This window comes from Anomaloglossus baeobatrachus, chromosome 1, assembly GCF_048569485.1.
Source record: "Anomaloglossus baeobatrachus isolate aAnoBae1 chromosome 1, aAnoBae1.hap1, whole genome shotgun sequence".
Lineage (NCBI taxonomy): Eukaryota > Metazoa > Chordata > Amphibia > Anura > Aromobatidae > Anomaloglossus > Anomaloglossus baeobatrachus.
The window spans coordinates 538,790,986-538,804,672 of NC_134353.1; the positions used below are offsets into that span (position 1 = coordinate 538,790,986).

At 45.7% G+C, this 13,687-nt stretch overlaps 1 protein-coding gene across 1 annotated transcript in view; it reads left to right on the forward strand.

The window, feature by feature from the left end:
- The first annotated feature begins 416 nt into the window (after positions 1-416).
- LOC142311815 (uncharacterized) overlaps positions 417-13,687 on the forward strand; it is a 32,944-nt gene continuing 19,673 nt past the window's right edge. Inside the window, exons 1-6 of the mRNA XM_075350610.1 lie at positions 417-502; positions 9,155-9,220; positions 9,426-9,464; positions 11,494-11,679; positions 11,889-11,927; positions 12,555-12,605. Coding sequence (XP_075206725.1) covers positions 417-502; positions 9,155-9,220; positions 9,426-9,464; positions 11,494-11,679; positions 11,889-11,927; positions 12,555-12,605 — 467 coding nt within the window. The remainder of the gene's footprint in view (positions 503-9,154; positions 9,221-9,425; positions 9,465-11,493; positions 11,680-11,888; positions 11,928-12,554; positions 12,606-13,687) is intronic.

Consider the following 13,687-nt stretch of genomic DNA (forward strand, 5'->3'; position numbering starts at 1 on the left):
TACTGATGGTCCTATGGCGGGTCACCTTGATTCTCACTATCTGTTTTACTCTATAATAGGATGGATATTTGTATAATAAAACGTCACAGTACTGATGATCCTATGGCGGGTCACCTTGATTCTCACTATCTGTTCTATTCTATAATAGGATTGATATTTGTATAATAAAACGTCACAGTACTGATGGTCCTATGGCGGGTCACTTTGATTCTCACTATCTGTTTTACTCTATAATAGGATGGATATTTGTATAATACAATGTCACAGTACTGATGATCCTATGGAGGGTCACCTTGATTCTCACTATCTGTTCTACTCTATAATAGGATGGATATTTGTATAATACAATGTCACAGTACTGATGATCCTATGGCGGGTCACCTTGATTCTCACTATCTGTTTTACTCTGTAATAGGATGGATAAAGATATTGCGAATAAAGAAGAGATGCATTTTGCTGCAGACATTGTAGCGTTGGATGACCAAGACTACTCAGATGAGATGTATATAGCTTCTTATTGTTAATTCTGATCTTTGTTGCGACAGTAGAACTCAATGATACAGGTGGAACATAAAAGGATTATTCCATAAACAGCATATATCATCTCGTCACATGATAGGTGACAAGTACGTTATTGCTTGGGACTGACCCAAACAACCATGGAAATAGTGGTACCAAAGTCTCCTGTGTGAATGGAGCAGTAATGAGAGAATACACATAGATTAATGTTGTTTCTGGGACAATCCCTTTAAAGTTACAAATTAGAAACCATATACAGTAGATGAGGCCATAACATAATATATGGAACTGGGGAAACATAAATGTATGTACCACAGAACAGGTATATACGTCAAATACGAGTAGATAAACCAGGAGAACAAAGAAGTGAGAACACCAGAGCAAAGAATAATTATTATGGAAAATTATGACAAAGTTTATTATGTAAAACATATATAACAATATATCATATTTTTCGGACTATAAGGCGCACCGGATTATAAGGCGCAATAGCAATGAGAGCCTGCTAAGGCGCCTAGGTTCATATATAAGGCGCACCGGATTATAAGCCGCAGCGCATTAAGTTCATGACAGCTGTGAAAAGGCCGGGGTGCAATCCGGAGTTCAGGTGAGAGCACCGGAGATCAGCCCGGGATGTCTGCAGCTGTCATGGACTGAACCGCAATCGCCGGGGAATCAATCACTCGGCGCTCGCGGTACAGTCTAGGCTGCACTCTGGAGCTCAGGTGAGAGCTCCTGAGTGCAATGCAGCTACCTGAACCCAGGCCTGGCATTACTGGAGATTCCTCCGGTAGCCAGTCCGACGCTGCTCTTATGTACAGCATTCTAACATGCTGTATATAAGAGCGCAGGCCGCACTGTAGAACATAAAAAACACTTTACTCACCTAAACCGGTCGCTCCGGTGCTGGTTGGCCAGATGGGTGGTGCTGTTCTCCGGGACCGGCGCCTCCGCATCCACGTCATACACACTCACTGACACTGAGGTCCTGCGCAGGCGCACTTTGATTTGCCCTGCTCAGGGCAGATCAAAGTACGGTATTGTAGTGCGCCTGCGCAGGACCTCAGTGCCGGCGAGTGTGTATGACATTGACGCGTCATGCACACAGGCTTCAGAAGACAGAGGAGCAAGATGGCCAAAAGAGGAGGCGCCGATCCCGGAGAACAGCGCGGCCTATCTGATCAACCAGCACCGGAGTGACCGGTTTAGGTGACTAAGCATGTCTCTTAACAGGAGGCATCATGCTCGCTTGTATTCATATACAAGGCGCACCGGACTATAAGGCGCACTTTCGATTTCTAAAGAAAATCATAGGCTTTTTTTTATGTGTGCCTTATTGTCCGAAAAATACGGTAAGTGGAAAATTTGGTCAACACATACTGATGAACAGGAAAACTGGGCTGGTTACATACAGTGGGTACAGAAAGTATTCAGACCCCTTTAAATTTTTCACTCTTTGTTTCATTGCAGCCATTTGGTAAATTAAAAAAAGGTCATTTTTTTCTCATTAATGTACACTCTGCATCCCATCAAGACAGAAAAAAACAGAAATGTAGAAATGTTTGCAAATTTATTAAACAAGAAAAACTGAAATATCAAAGGGTCAAAAGTATTCAGACCCTTTTGCTCAGACACTCATATTTAAGTCACATGTTGTCAAATTTCTTGTTATCCTCCTTGAGATGGTTCTACTTCTTCATTGGAGTCCAGCTGTGTTTAATTAAACTGATAGGACTTGATTTGGAAAGGCACACACCTGTCTATATAAGACCTCACAGTTCACAGTGCATGTTAGACCAAATGAAAATCATGAAGTCAAAGGAACTGCCCAAGGATCTCAGAGACAGAATTGTGGCAAGGCACAGATCTGGCCAAGGTTACAAAAGAATTTCTGGAGTACTCAAGGTTCCTAAGAGCACAGTGGCCTCCATAATCCTTAAATGGAATTAGTTTGGGACCACCAGAACTCTTCCTAGACCTGGCCATCCAGCCAAACTTGGCAATCGTGGGAGAAAAGCCTTGGTGAGAGAGATAAAGAAGAACCCCAAGATCCCTGTGGCTGAGCTCCAGAGATGCAGTAGGGAGATGGGAGAAAGTTCCACAAAGTCAACTATCTCTACAGCCTTCCATCAGTTGGGCCTTTATGGCAGAGTGGCCCAACGCAAGCCTCTCCTCAGTGGAAAACATATAAAAGCCCTCATAGAGGACACATGAAGGACTCCCAGACTATGAGAAATAAGATTATCTGGTCTAATGAGACAAAGATAGAACTTTTTGGTGATAATTCTAAGCGGTATGTGTGGAGAAAACCAAGCACTGCTCATCGCCTACCCAATACAATACCAACAGTGAAACATGGTGGTGGCAGCATCATGCTATGAGAGAAGGGATAGGACAACTGGTTTCAATTGAAGGAAAGATGAATGCGGCCAAGTACAGAGATATCCTGGAAGAAAACCTCTTCCAGAGTGCGCTGGACCTCAGACTTGGCCAAAGGTTCACCTTCTAGCAAGACAAGGACCCTAAGCACACAGCTAAAATAACAAAGAATTGGCTTCAGAACAACTCTGTGATCATTCTTGTCTTGCGCAGCCAGAGCCCTGACCTCAACCCAATTGAGCATCTCTGGAGAGACCTGAAAATGACTGTCCACCAACGTTTACCATCCAACCTGAAGGAACTGGAGAGGCTCTGCAAGGAAGAATGGCAGAGGATCCAAAATCCAGGTGTGAAAAACTTGTTGCATCATTCCCAAGAAGACTCATGGCTGTACTAGCTCAAAAGGGTGCTTCTACTCAATACTGTGCAAAGGGTCTGAATACTTATGAACATGTGATATTTCAGTTTTTCTTGTTTAATAAATTTGCAAAAATTTCTACATTTCTGTTTTTTTTCTGTCAAGATGGGGTGTAGAGTGTACATTAATGAGAAAAAAATGAACATATAGCATGCAGCAAGAGCATAGTAGAGCACTACAATACCTCAGTAGATATAGTGAAAACTAGGAGGCAGGAGAAGGGGAAACCCCAACGTCCGTTTCGCTATCAGCAGCTTTTTGCAAAGGGGTATACAGATGGAACATAAAAGGGTTATACCATAAACAGCATAGAGGACTAGCCTGATTGACATATGTGGAGTCGGAAGGAATTTTTTCCCTAATAATGACCTTCCTCTCTGCCCCATGGGGTTTTTGCCTTCCTCTGGCTCCACATGTTAGGCTATAGATTGATCTTGATGGAAATCTATCCTCAGCCTTAAATAATGAAAATCCAATTGCAGAATCTGTCACCACACTAGCTCATACAGATGCTTCTCTCTGGCCATTTCTCTTACCAGTCAGTTACCACAGTACCACAATGGAAAAAACTTTTTGATAAGTTACCACAGTAAGTTGCCCGTCTCTACAGCGCTGCTCTCATTTTGGGTGTCTCTACAGCGCTGCTCTCATTTTGGGTGTCTCTATAGCGCTGCTCTCATTTTGGGTGTCTCTACAGCTCTGCTCTCATTTTATATGTCTCTACAGCTCTGCTCTCAATTTGGAGGTCTCTACGGCTCTGCTCTCATTTTATATGTCTCTACAGCTCTGCTCTCATTTTGGGTGTCTCTACAGCTCTGCTCTCATTTTGTTTGTCTCTACAGCTCGGCTCTCATTTTGGGTGTCTCTACAGCGCTGCTCTCATTTTGATGTCTCTACAGCTTTGCCCTTATTTTAGATGTCTCTACAGCTCTGCTCTCATTTTGGATGTCTCTCTGTCAGGCTGTTACTGCTGGTCTCTATTCACTGGCCGGCACTTTCCACAGTTTGGGGCCCAATGAACAATAGATGGCACACGAGTACTGGATGCGATTTGTGTGGACTACTCAGTCACAGGAAAAATTTAGAAATGAGAACAGCATTATACATTATCATAAGTACAAGTGTTATCCGAGAAAAGAAGGATAGGACTCATATGTGAATGAGCCCTTAGGGCATCTCACCTGATCAGGGCCGGCGTCAGCACCCGTCAAACCCAGTCAAATGCCAGGGCCCTGGGTTGCCGGGGAGGTCCACTCGCAGTGGCAGGAATGGCGTACCTCCAATTGTGGCAGGCCACGTCACCGCTAGTCGGAGGGCCTGTTGCCAGCACTGTCACCGGCCTCTTCCCCCGCCGAGAATTGCACTTTCAATTGTATTGGCATCACAGTTGCCAATACAATTGAAAGCAATGATGAGATGGAGCGGCGCGCTCCCTCTCTCATCATTCTTCCGCTGTGTCTGTCGGTGCTCTGACAGCTTAGCAGCGGAGCGCGATGACATAAACACTACGCACCTGCAGTGAGGTCAGAGCAACAGCAGTGGATGTGCTGAGGAGACCAGAACAGTGGGGGAACGTGGAGAAGTGAGTATGTATTCAATCACTGTGACTAGACGACCACGGGGTGCATTAAATGATTTGGGGGCTGTATACTACATGAAGGTGGCTAATGCTATCTGGGTCTGCACTGTGCTATATGCGAGCTGTATACTACATGAAGGTGCCTAATGCTATCTGGGTCTGTACTGTGCTATATGGGGGCTGTATACTACATGAAGGTGTCCAATGCTATCTGGGTCTGCATTGTGCTATATGCGGGCTGTATAGTACATGAGGATGCCTAATGCTATCTGGGTCTGCATTGTGCTATTGTGTCGCCCAGGGTTATGGGGTACTCGGTCCTGGGCAGTGTATAACTGGGGAATGTCACGTTGGTGGCCGTTGCCCGGTTCCGTGCCCTGGGTGCTTTTTGAAAAAGAGGTATATTTGCAAGGGAATTAAATAAGAGTTTATCACGTGACGCCACTTGCGGTTTGCGGCTATGTGGATGGAGCCGCAGCTGAACAGTTTTCACTATTGGGGCTGGTATTACTGGCAGCCTGGGCGTTAGGCCCTCTGCAAGCAGGGCCAGGCCCCAGAGGATAGGTGATGTAGATGGGTGTTGAAAGAAGGTAGGCCACACAAGGGGTTGCAGTGTAACTGGTTCCTTTACTCACAGTAAGCTGGAAACTGGTCACCCGAGGCCGGCTGGTCTCAACCGCTGGTCCCCTTAGTCACAGTGCCGGTTTAGTGACATGGTGGCTTCTTTCCCCTGCACCTGTCTTTGGTTGGTGGGTCCCCGTGGCTTAGAGCGTCTGGGGGTCTCCTCCTGGTAGTTTATTAACGGCAGTCCGTATGACGTTAGCGTGAACCCTGTGGGGTCGGATTCTCTGGTTCTGGTCCTCGGTTCTCCCGTTGCTATTGTGTCTCGAACGTCAAGGTTAGTGAAGTTCTTGATGGTCCCCTCACTGTGCAGATTTTATCAGGTCTGGCTGGAGTGTTTGCCTGACCTAGGATTCTGTACCCCGTTGGTGTATTGTTCTGGGAGTACTCCACTGGCAACCAACCGCCTGGGCCCTCAGGTCACTGTCACACTCCTGTCAGTGCTCTACTTGCTTTCTCCTTCACCGACTCTCAGACTCTAACTCCTCTCTGCCCCTTCCACCTGGTCGTCTAGTGGACTGGATCGGCTCCACCTCTAGGCGGCGATCCATTGGTCCAACCCTATCCTGGTACCAGTCTATGGGGGAGTTGGGCAAAACAGGGATTATCTGGAATGTTTGTGTTGTTAGAAGCACTGGTCTTCTGGGTTCCTGGGGGTAGGCCCTGCATCCTGGTGGGGATGCAGTACCTTGTAGCTCCCTGATGAACTCAGGGGCGCTACATTATATGCGGGCTGTATACTGCATGAGGATGCCTAATGCTATCTGGGTCTGCATTGTGCTATATGCGGGCTGTAAACTAAATGAAAGTGCCTAATGCTATCTGGGTCTGCATTGTGCTATTTGCGGGTTGTATACTACATGAGGGTGCCTAATGCTATATGGGTCGGCATTGTGCTATATGGGGGCTGTATACTACATGAGGGTGCCTAATGCTATATAGGTCTGCATTGTCCTATATTGGGGCTGCTTAATGTTATATGGGGGTTGCATAGTGCCATATCCCTTTTATCTCCTGCAGATCTAGCAGTTCTCTGAATGTTGATCTCTATAACCCCGCCCACACCACTGATTGGCAACTTTCTGCCCATCTACAGTGTACACAGAAAGTTGCCAATCAGAGATGAAGGCAGAGTCATACAGAGCTCATGAATATGCTTGTGTAACGGGGGCAGGGGGCGCCTCACGGGGTGTAGTCACGGTCTCTCGCCCAGGGGGCGGCAGGCTGACCCCCGGCCCAGCCGTCACTGTTAAAACGGAGGTGTTGTTTGTGGGGCAGAGTGTAGGTGGCAGGGACGCTTCCATGTGGGCAATTTGCTTCTCGGTAACACCTTTTTCTCTCGGCTCACAGGCCTCTTCACCACTCCCAGTAAAGAGCCACAGACAGGCAGTTGATGAACTAAGAAACATTTTATTGATCACAACTTCCGCTCTTCTTTACACCCTTCAGCATCAAGTCACTTCGGATTACAGCTTACACTTCTTGCTGACGGTTTCCTCTTTCCCCGGTAACTTTCCCTAGCCTGCAGGGGACATGCGTTAACCCCCTAGTAGCTGCACACTGAACCCGGATTTACTATAGGGCAGATCTAGCACAGACTACCGGCTCCGGATAAGTTCTCACCTCTCCACTTCTTTGCGGGGGAACTACTTCACTTGTTTTCTACGGGCGTTTCCATTTACCTTCACGTCTTTGTCAGGGCACTACCCTTCGCCTGCAGGAGCCACTTGTTATCCCCCTGATAGCTGCACTGCACTGTAGTACACACTACCGGCTTTGGGACTAGTCTTGACTCTTCCACTTCTTCTGCCACTGCACCACTTCCACACTCTGCCCCGTCACCTCAGACTTCTTTCTCCAGTCACATCTCACTGCACACTGGACTCTGCATTCAGAGCCCTTCCTTCCCCACCTAGGCTGCCCTGCCCCTTTATTCCCTGCCACTGTTACCAGGGGAACCACTGCTCTACACTGGCACCTAGTGGGGAAACAGTTTATGACAGGTAACATTTTACCATTAACATTTACAATTTGCCACCATACTACTGTGGCGTCTTCAGGGGGGGAAAAACAGCTCCTTCACTACCAGGGGTCCGACTACCCCTTACATTTGGCTACCTGGCAGCAGGTTTACTAGTCCTCCACTGATAATCTCCTAGTGATAAAACAGTGTTTTTATGAAAACTACACTAAGCGATACATCACTGAAATCAGAGTCCCTGTCTCTACATTATGCTTCTGTCACACTATGTGGTAAAAACTTGATGACAGATTGCCTTTAAATACTACAGTTGCTTGCTTTATTTTTTGTTTGTTTGTTTGTTTAGAATGTCGATTAGTATGATTTTAGATTAATCTTTACTAAACATTAAAGTAGATCAGGTAGTTTTTGCCTATGCACAGGGTACACAGAAAGTATAGTAGTGTGGATGGGATTATACAGAGCTTAGCATTCAGAGATCTGCACCAAATAAATCAATTTTTAATCAAAACTGCAGCACCTAGTAATGTAACTAATACATAGCTGGATTCAGGGTCTCTGCCCCAACAGCATGCTGCTCTCAGATTACATAGCAAATACTTAGTGACAGATTTCCTTTATTATATGCTGTATCAGCAAGCTGCAGGTTACTATACAGACTGTACACATATGAAAGATACATGATTCCTAAGGAGGTTGGGTTATATACACTTGTGCTGGATATTCCAAACCATGACGCTATTAGGAGCAGCTATATCTTTATTATTGTACTGTCATGGTCATTCAGAAAATATATGGATGTGAATAGTTGCATGTACTAGTAAGTACAAGTTGGGGTTAGATTATTTTGGTTGAGGGTCTTGATTTGTGAAGTGCGGGTACAAGATGGGGACGATCCTGCTGTAAAAGATCGGGTGCAAGATGGGGACGGTCCTGCTGTAAAAGATCAGGTACAAGATGGGGACGGTTTTGCTGTAAGAGATCGGGTACAAGATGGGGACGGTCCTGCTGTAAGAGATCGGGTACAAGATGGGGACGGTCCTGCTGTAAGAGATCGGGTACAAGATGGGGGCGGTCCTGCTGTAAGAGGTCGGGGACAAGATGGGGACGGTCCTGCTGTAAGAGATCAGGTACAAGATGGGGACGGTCCTGCTGTAAGAGATCGGGTACAAGATGGGGACGGTCCTGCTGTAAGAGATCGGGTACAAGATGGGGACGGTCCTGCTGTAAGAGATCGGGTACAAGATGGGGACGGTCCTGCTGTAAGAGATCGGGTACAAGATGGGGACGGTCCTGCTGTAAGAGGTCGGGGACAAGATGGGGACGGTCCTGCTGTAAGAGATCAGGTACAAGATAGGGACGGTCCTGCTGTAAGAGATCAGGTACAAGATGGGGACGGTCCTGCTGTAAGAGGTCGGGTACAAGATGGGGACAGTCCTGCTGTAAGAGATCGGGTACAAGATGGGGACGGTCCTGCTGTAAGAGATCGGGTACAAGATGGGGACGGTCCTGCTGTAAGAGATGGAGTCATTGGTAGAAGTGCTGCTTATGTCTGGAGTCTGGGAAATCACAGCAGGCGCTGATGGCCCCAATTATACATCCCTACAGTAGACACTATTCAATGCTGTAGATTCTCACTGTTATTTGTCTCTAATAGAATGGAGGAGACTCTTTTTGAAGTCCCGGAAAATGAACATGAGATAAAGACCTTCATGCATGAGACGTAAGTATCTCATTGTAGCCCCCATAACACTGACTGTGACCCCAATATCTGGGGTTCATCCTCACTCCAAACTTTCTTATCAGAAAAGCTCCATAAAATCCCAGAAATATGGATCCTGATTGGCTGTTATAACATTCTGATTAATCTACGTATATTTTTTATAACCAGTATATATTATTATTTTTCTTTTCCATTTCTGAAACAGATGGAAAAACATCTCCATGGAGACGGCCGTCTATTACTGGTAATTATCGTGTAGAATTTTACCATATTTCTATAGGTGTAACATATAGGACTCTCCCCTGCAGAGTGTATAGGAGCACCACTGGGATGAGGCCAGTACGTGTATATAGAGGACAGTCACCTGGTATAATGATATATGGGCTGTAGGAGTCTGCTGGTCACTTGTATATGGACAAGTACAGGGATCTACATCAAAACAGAATAAAGTTTATTGTCCTTCATAATCTTTACCATTCCAAAATGAGAACAGCCTGTCCTCAGCACAAAAGGATAACAAACCAGTCCTCTCTTCAGTCCTAAATACATAACCACACCGACTATTCTCTGGATAGGGAAAAGTAAATCAGACCAGTCTCCCCCACTCGGTAGTACAGGCCCTTCTCAGTCTCTAGCATAGACTATCCACAATGAACGGACTTTCTCCAGCTCCAACACAACACATCTACTAAGCTAACTCCGCTGCCTGTTATTAGCCTGTATGGGGTCGCTCATAGGAGCCTATAACACGGCCGAGTGCTCTCCAATATTTTGTTGGATAGCACTCGGCCCCATGTTATACTATGGGGCAGTGCCAACTTGGGCATTTTTCCCATGCAGATTTGGCATGAGGAAAACAATCACAGAATGCTGCAAGTGCATCCAATAATCAGATGGCACACACCCTTTACATGTCTATGGGTGCGTGGAAGCTATCGGACTGCAATAGGATGTCATTCGAGTGCAGCCCGAACACACCGACACACAGCGAGAAATGATGTTCTTCGTCTTTTCCTCAGCTGTGCTATGATTCTTGAATGCAAAACAATTGGATCGTAGTAAATGTCACTCGGATCAGACTCTGATTAGATATTCTATATTTATTACTGGGGCTGCGGCATCCTGCAGTATACTGGTAATGAAAATATAAAAACAAAGAAAAAAGTTTCATTTTTTTTAAATTCTGGAGATGATCCATTTTGGATGAGCCCTGGGGCAATAGTGTAAAGGGCACGTTACACGCTATGATATATCTAACGATATGTCGTCGGGGTCACGTCGTTAGTGACGCACATCCAGCATCGCTAGTGATATCGTAGCGTGTGACAGCTACGAGCATCTGTGATCGAGCAAAAATACTCACCTTATCGTTGATCGTTGACATGTCGCTCATTTTCAAAAAATCAAACGTCCTTCTGCACGCCGGTTGTTCATTGTTCCCGAGGCAGCACACATTGCTCCGTGTGACACCCCGGGAACGATGAACACAGCTTACCTGCGTCCCGCCGGCAATGCGGAAGGAAGGAGGTGGGCGGGATGTTTACATCCCGCTTATCTCTGCCCCTCCGCTTCTATTGGGCGGCCGCTGTGTGACGTCGCTGTGACGCCGAACGTCCCTCCCCCTTCAGGAAGAGGATGTTCGCCGCCCACAGCGAGGTCGTTTGGAAGGTAAGTGCGTGTGACGGGGGTTTACGACTTTGTGCGACACGGGTAACAAATTGCCCGTGCCGCACAAACGATGGGGGCGGGTGCGATCACAAATGCGATCGCACGACATATCGACACGTGTAAAGCAGGCTTAAGTCTATACAGCAAGGTAAATTATACTTACAGCAATGAAGTCAGTGGTTCTCTAGTATTTTCCTGATATTGGAATTGTTGCCATCATGAGCAGGAACAAATCAATAATAGAGAATGGATATGAGAAAGTCAGTGGCAAGTAAAGAATCCCGCTAATTATATACAGACACTATATATTACACAATATTATATGTATCTCATTGATACTGCGCAGTGTACAGGACACATTCACAGGTAACCAGGACAGGGCCAATGTTAGATTAAGGGTTATTATTGGGGTTTGATATTACACCCGATGACCCTATAAGTCAGACATGAAAAGGCTATATCTTTATTATTGTACCGTCATGCATATTTATAAAGTGCAGCTTATATCTGGAAGAATCACAACAGGCAATGAGGTTCCTTATTTCTACATGTTTATAGTAGAGGTACTGCTGTGAGTCCTAGAATATTACGATCTTCTCTAATAGGATGGAGGATGAAGACTATACGGATGATTATGACAATGAGGATAATGAAGACTACCCGGATGAGATGAAAGATATGAACATCTACCCGGATGAGATGGAGGATATCGATGACTACCCGGATGATATGGAGGATATTTACAACTACCCGGATGAAATGGAGGACATGAATGACTTCTTGGATGAGATGTATGTTTTCCATACTAGGATCCCTGAAAGTGACTGGTGTCCCAATATCTGGGGTTAATCCTCACTCTACTCGGTCACCAGAAAAGCTTCGTACAACCACAGAAACATGGCAATCTGTTTGGTTGTTATGAAGTTTTGATGACTGAACATCTATTTTTTCTTATCATTTTATAACAGTACATGTCTTATTTTTCTTTTATATTTCTTAGATGGAAAAAGACCGTGATGGAGACCGAGATCTATTTCTGGTAATTATGTTATAGAGTTATGCCCCTATGTCTTTAGGTGTAACTATAGGAGTCTCCCTGTACAGGGGTATACAGGTGTAATCCTGGGGTGAGTGGGTGCCAGAGGTGTAGCTAGAGGGGGGAAAGGGTCACACAAAACACATCGGAGTGGGGTCCTGTAACCATGATTACCACTATGGTGCCCCCCTTAATCATAATGGGTAAAGGGGGAACTGAGTAGATGATCATTACTGAGAAAATCAGGATATAAACTTTTAGAAATTAAAAACACTACATTTGTTTCTCCAGTTTCTCCAGTTTCCCCCGGAGTGATTTTTATGCATGTCAGCCATTTTTGCGTACCTTTTGCAAAACTTGTTCTCCTAAAGAGTGGCAAAAATAGTTGACAGCAGAAAAAAAGATCACTTTTGGCATAGAGCAAAATTCATGAATCTTGCGCCATTTTGATGAATTGGACACAAAACGACATCAACATAAAACACAAGTCAAGAAAGAAAAGTCATTTAAAAAAAAGTAAATGATGAATCGGCCCCATGTTTTTATATAGAAGAGACGTATTATATAGATAACATTCTCATGAGAATTCAGTTTCCTTCATCTTATCTGAGTCTGTATTTTCTCTTCCAGGCCCATTGACTTTGGGAGCGTTACATCATTGCCCACACTTGAGACAATACCGTAAGTCTGTACAACAAGCGAAATGATTGTATACTTACACTGATGCTGGTAATGGTTCTCACATATTCCTAATATCAGCCATTAGAGTAAGGCACTTCTGCCATTTTGTGTCTGTGTATATACATGTCCCGGATATGGTTGATGGGAGATAAGTGCAGTGAGGAGTCCTGCATTTGTCTAAGGTCCCCTTCACACATCCGTGAAAATCACGCACGTGTTTCACGGACTTGTCAAAGGTGCGTTTTCCCCTCCGTGTGCAGTGTTTATGGCACTACGTGTGTTCTCCGTGATAACACACGGAGAACGAGAACTTTAAACTCACCTGTCCCTGGTGTTGCAGTCCGTGGTGCTGAACTTCGGTCTCCAGCCCTGCTGACTCCCCGCTGCTGCTGCTTCCGGCCGCAGTGAAGTGAATATTAAATGAGCATAATGAGCGGCGGTCGGAAGCAAGTGACAGCAGCGGCAGAGACAGGAGGGCTGGAGAAGGTGAGTAATGATTTGTTATTTTTTTCTGTGACACGTGAGGTTTCTCCGGCGTGTGTCACACGGGACCGCATCCACAGTACATCCGTGTGGTCCGTATGCGGGCCGTGTGACACCCGTGCTGCCGGAGAAACACGGACATGCATCCGTGTGGAGCACATGGGCTCACATTTGCTCCACACGGAGGCACGGGCCAATGGCTAAACACGTGCGTGCACATAAACCCATTGATTTTAATGGGTTTACGTGTGCCCGTGTCTCCGGTGCATGCGAGCACGGACCTAGCACGTACCGGAGACACGTGCGTCTGAAGAGGGCCTGAGACACAGTGATAGCCGGAAATTAGTTTTGGGATTATGGGTGCAATGCCATAAAGAAGCCTTCATAAGTGAAAATGAACCAGGATCTGTTTTAAAACACAATGCCAGGCCACACATTGCCTACACTACTATGAGCAGCTTACATGGCCTAAACATAGCACCATGGCCTGCATCATTTCCAGACTTGTCTCCCGTCGAGCACATCTGGGATGTCATTGGTCAGAAAATGCAAAGGCAGCTGCCAGAAGCGGATATTGATGATTTACATGAGAAAGTGCG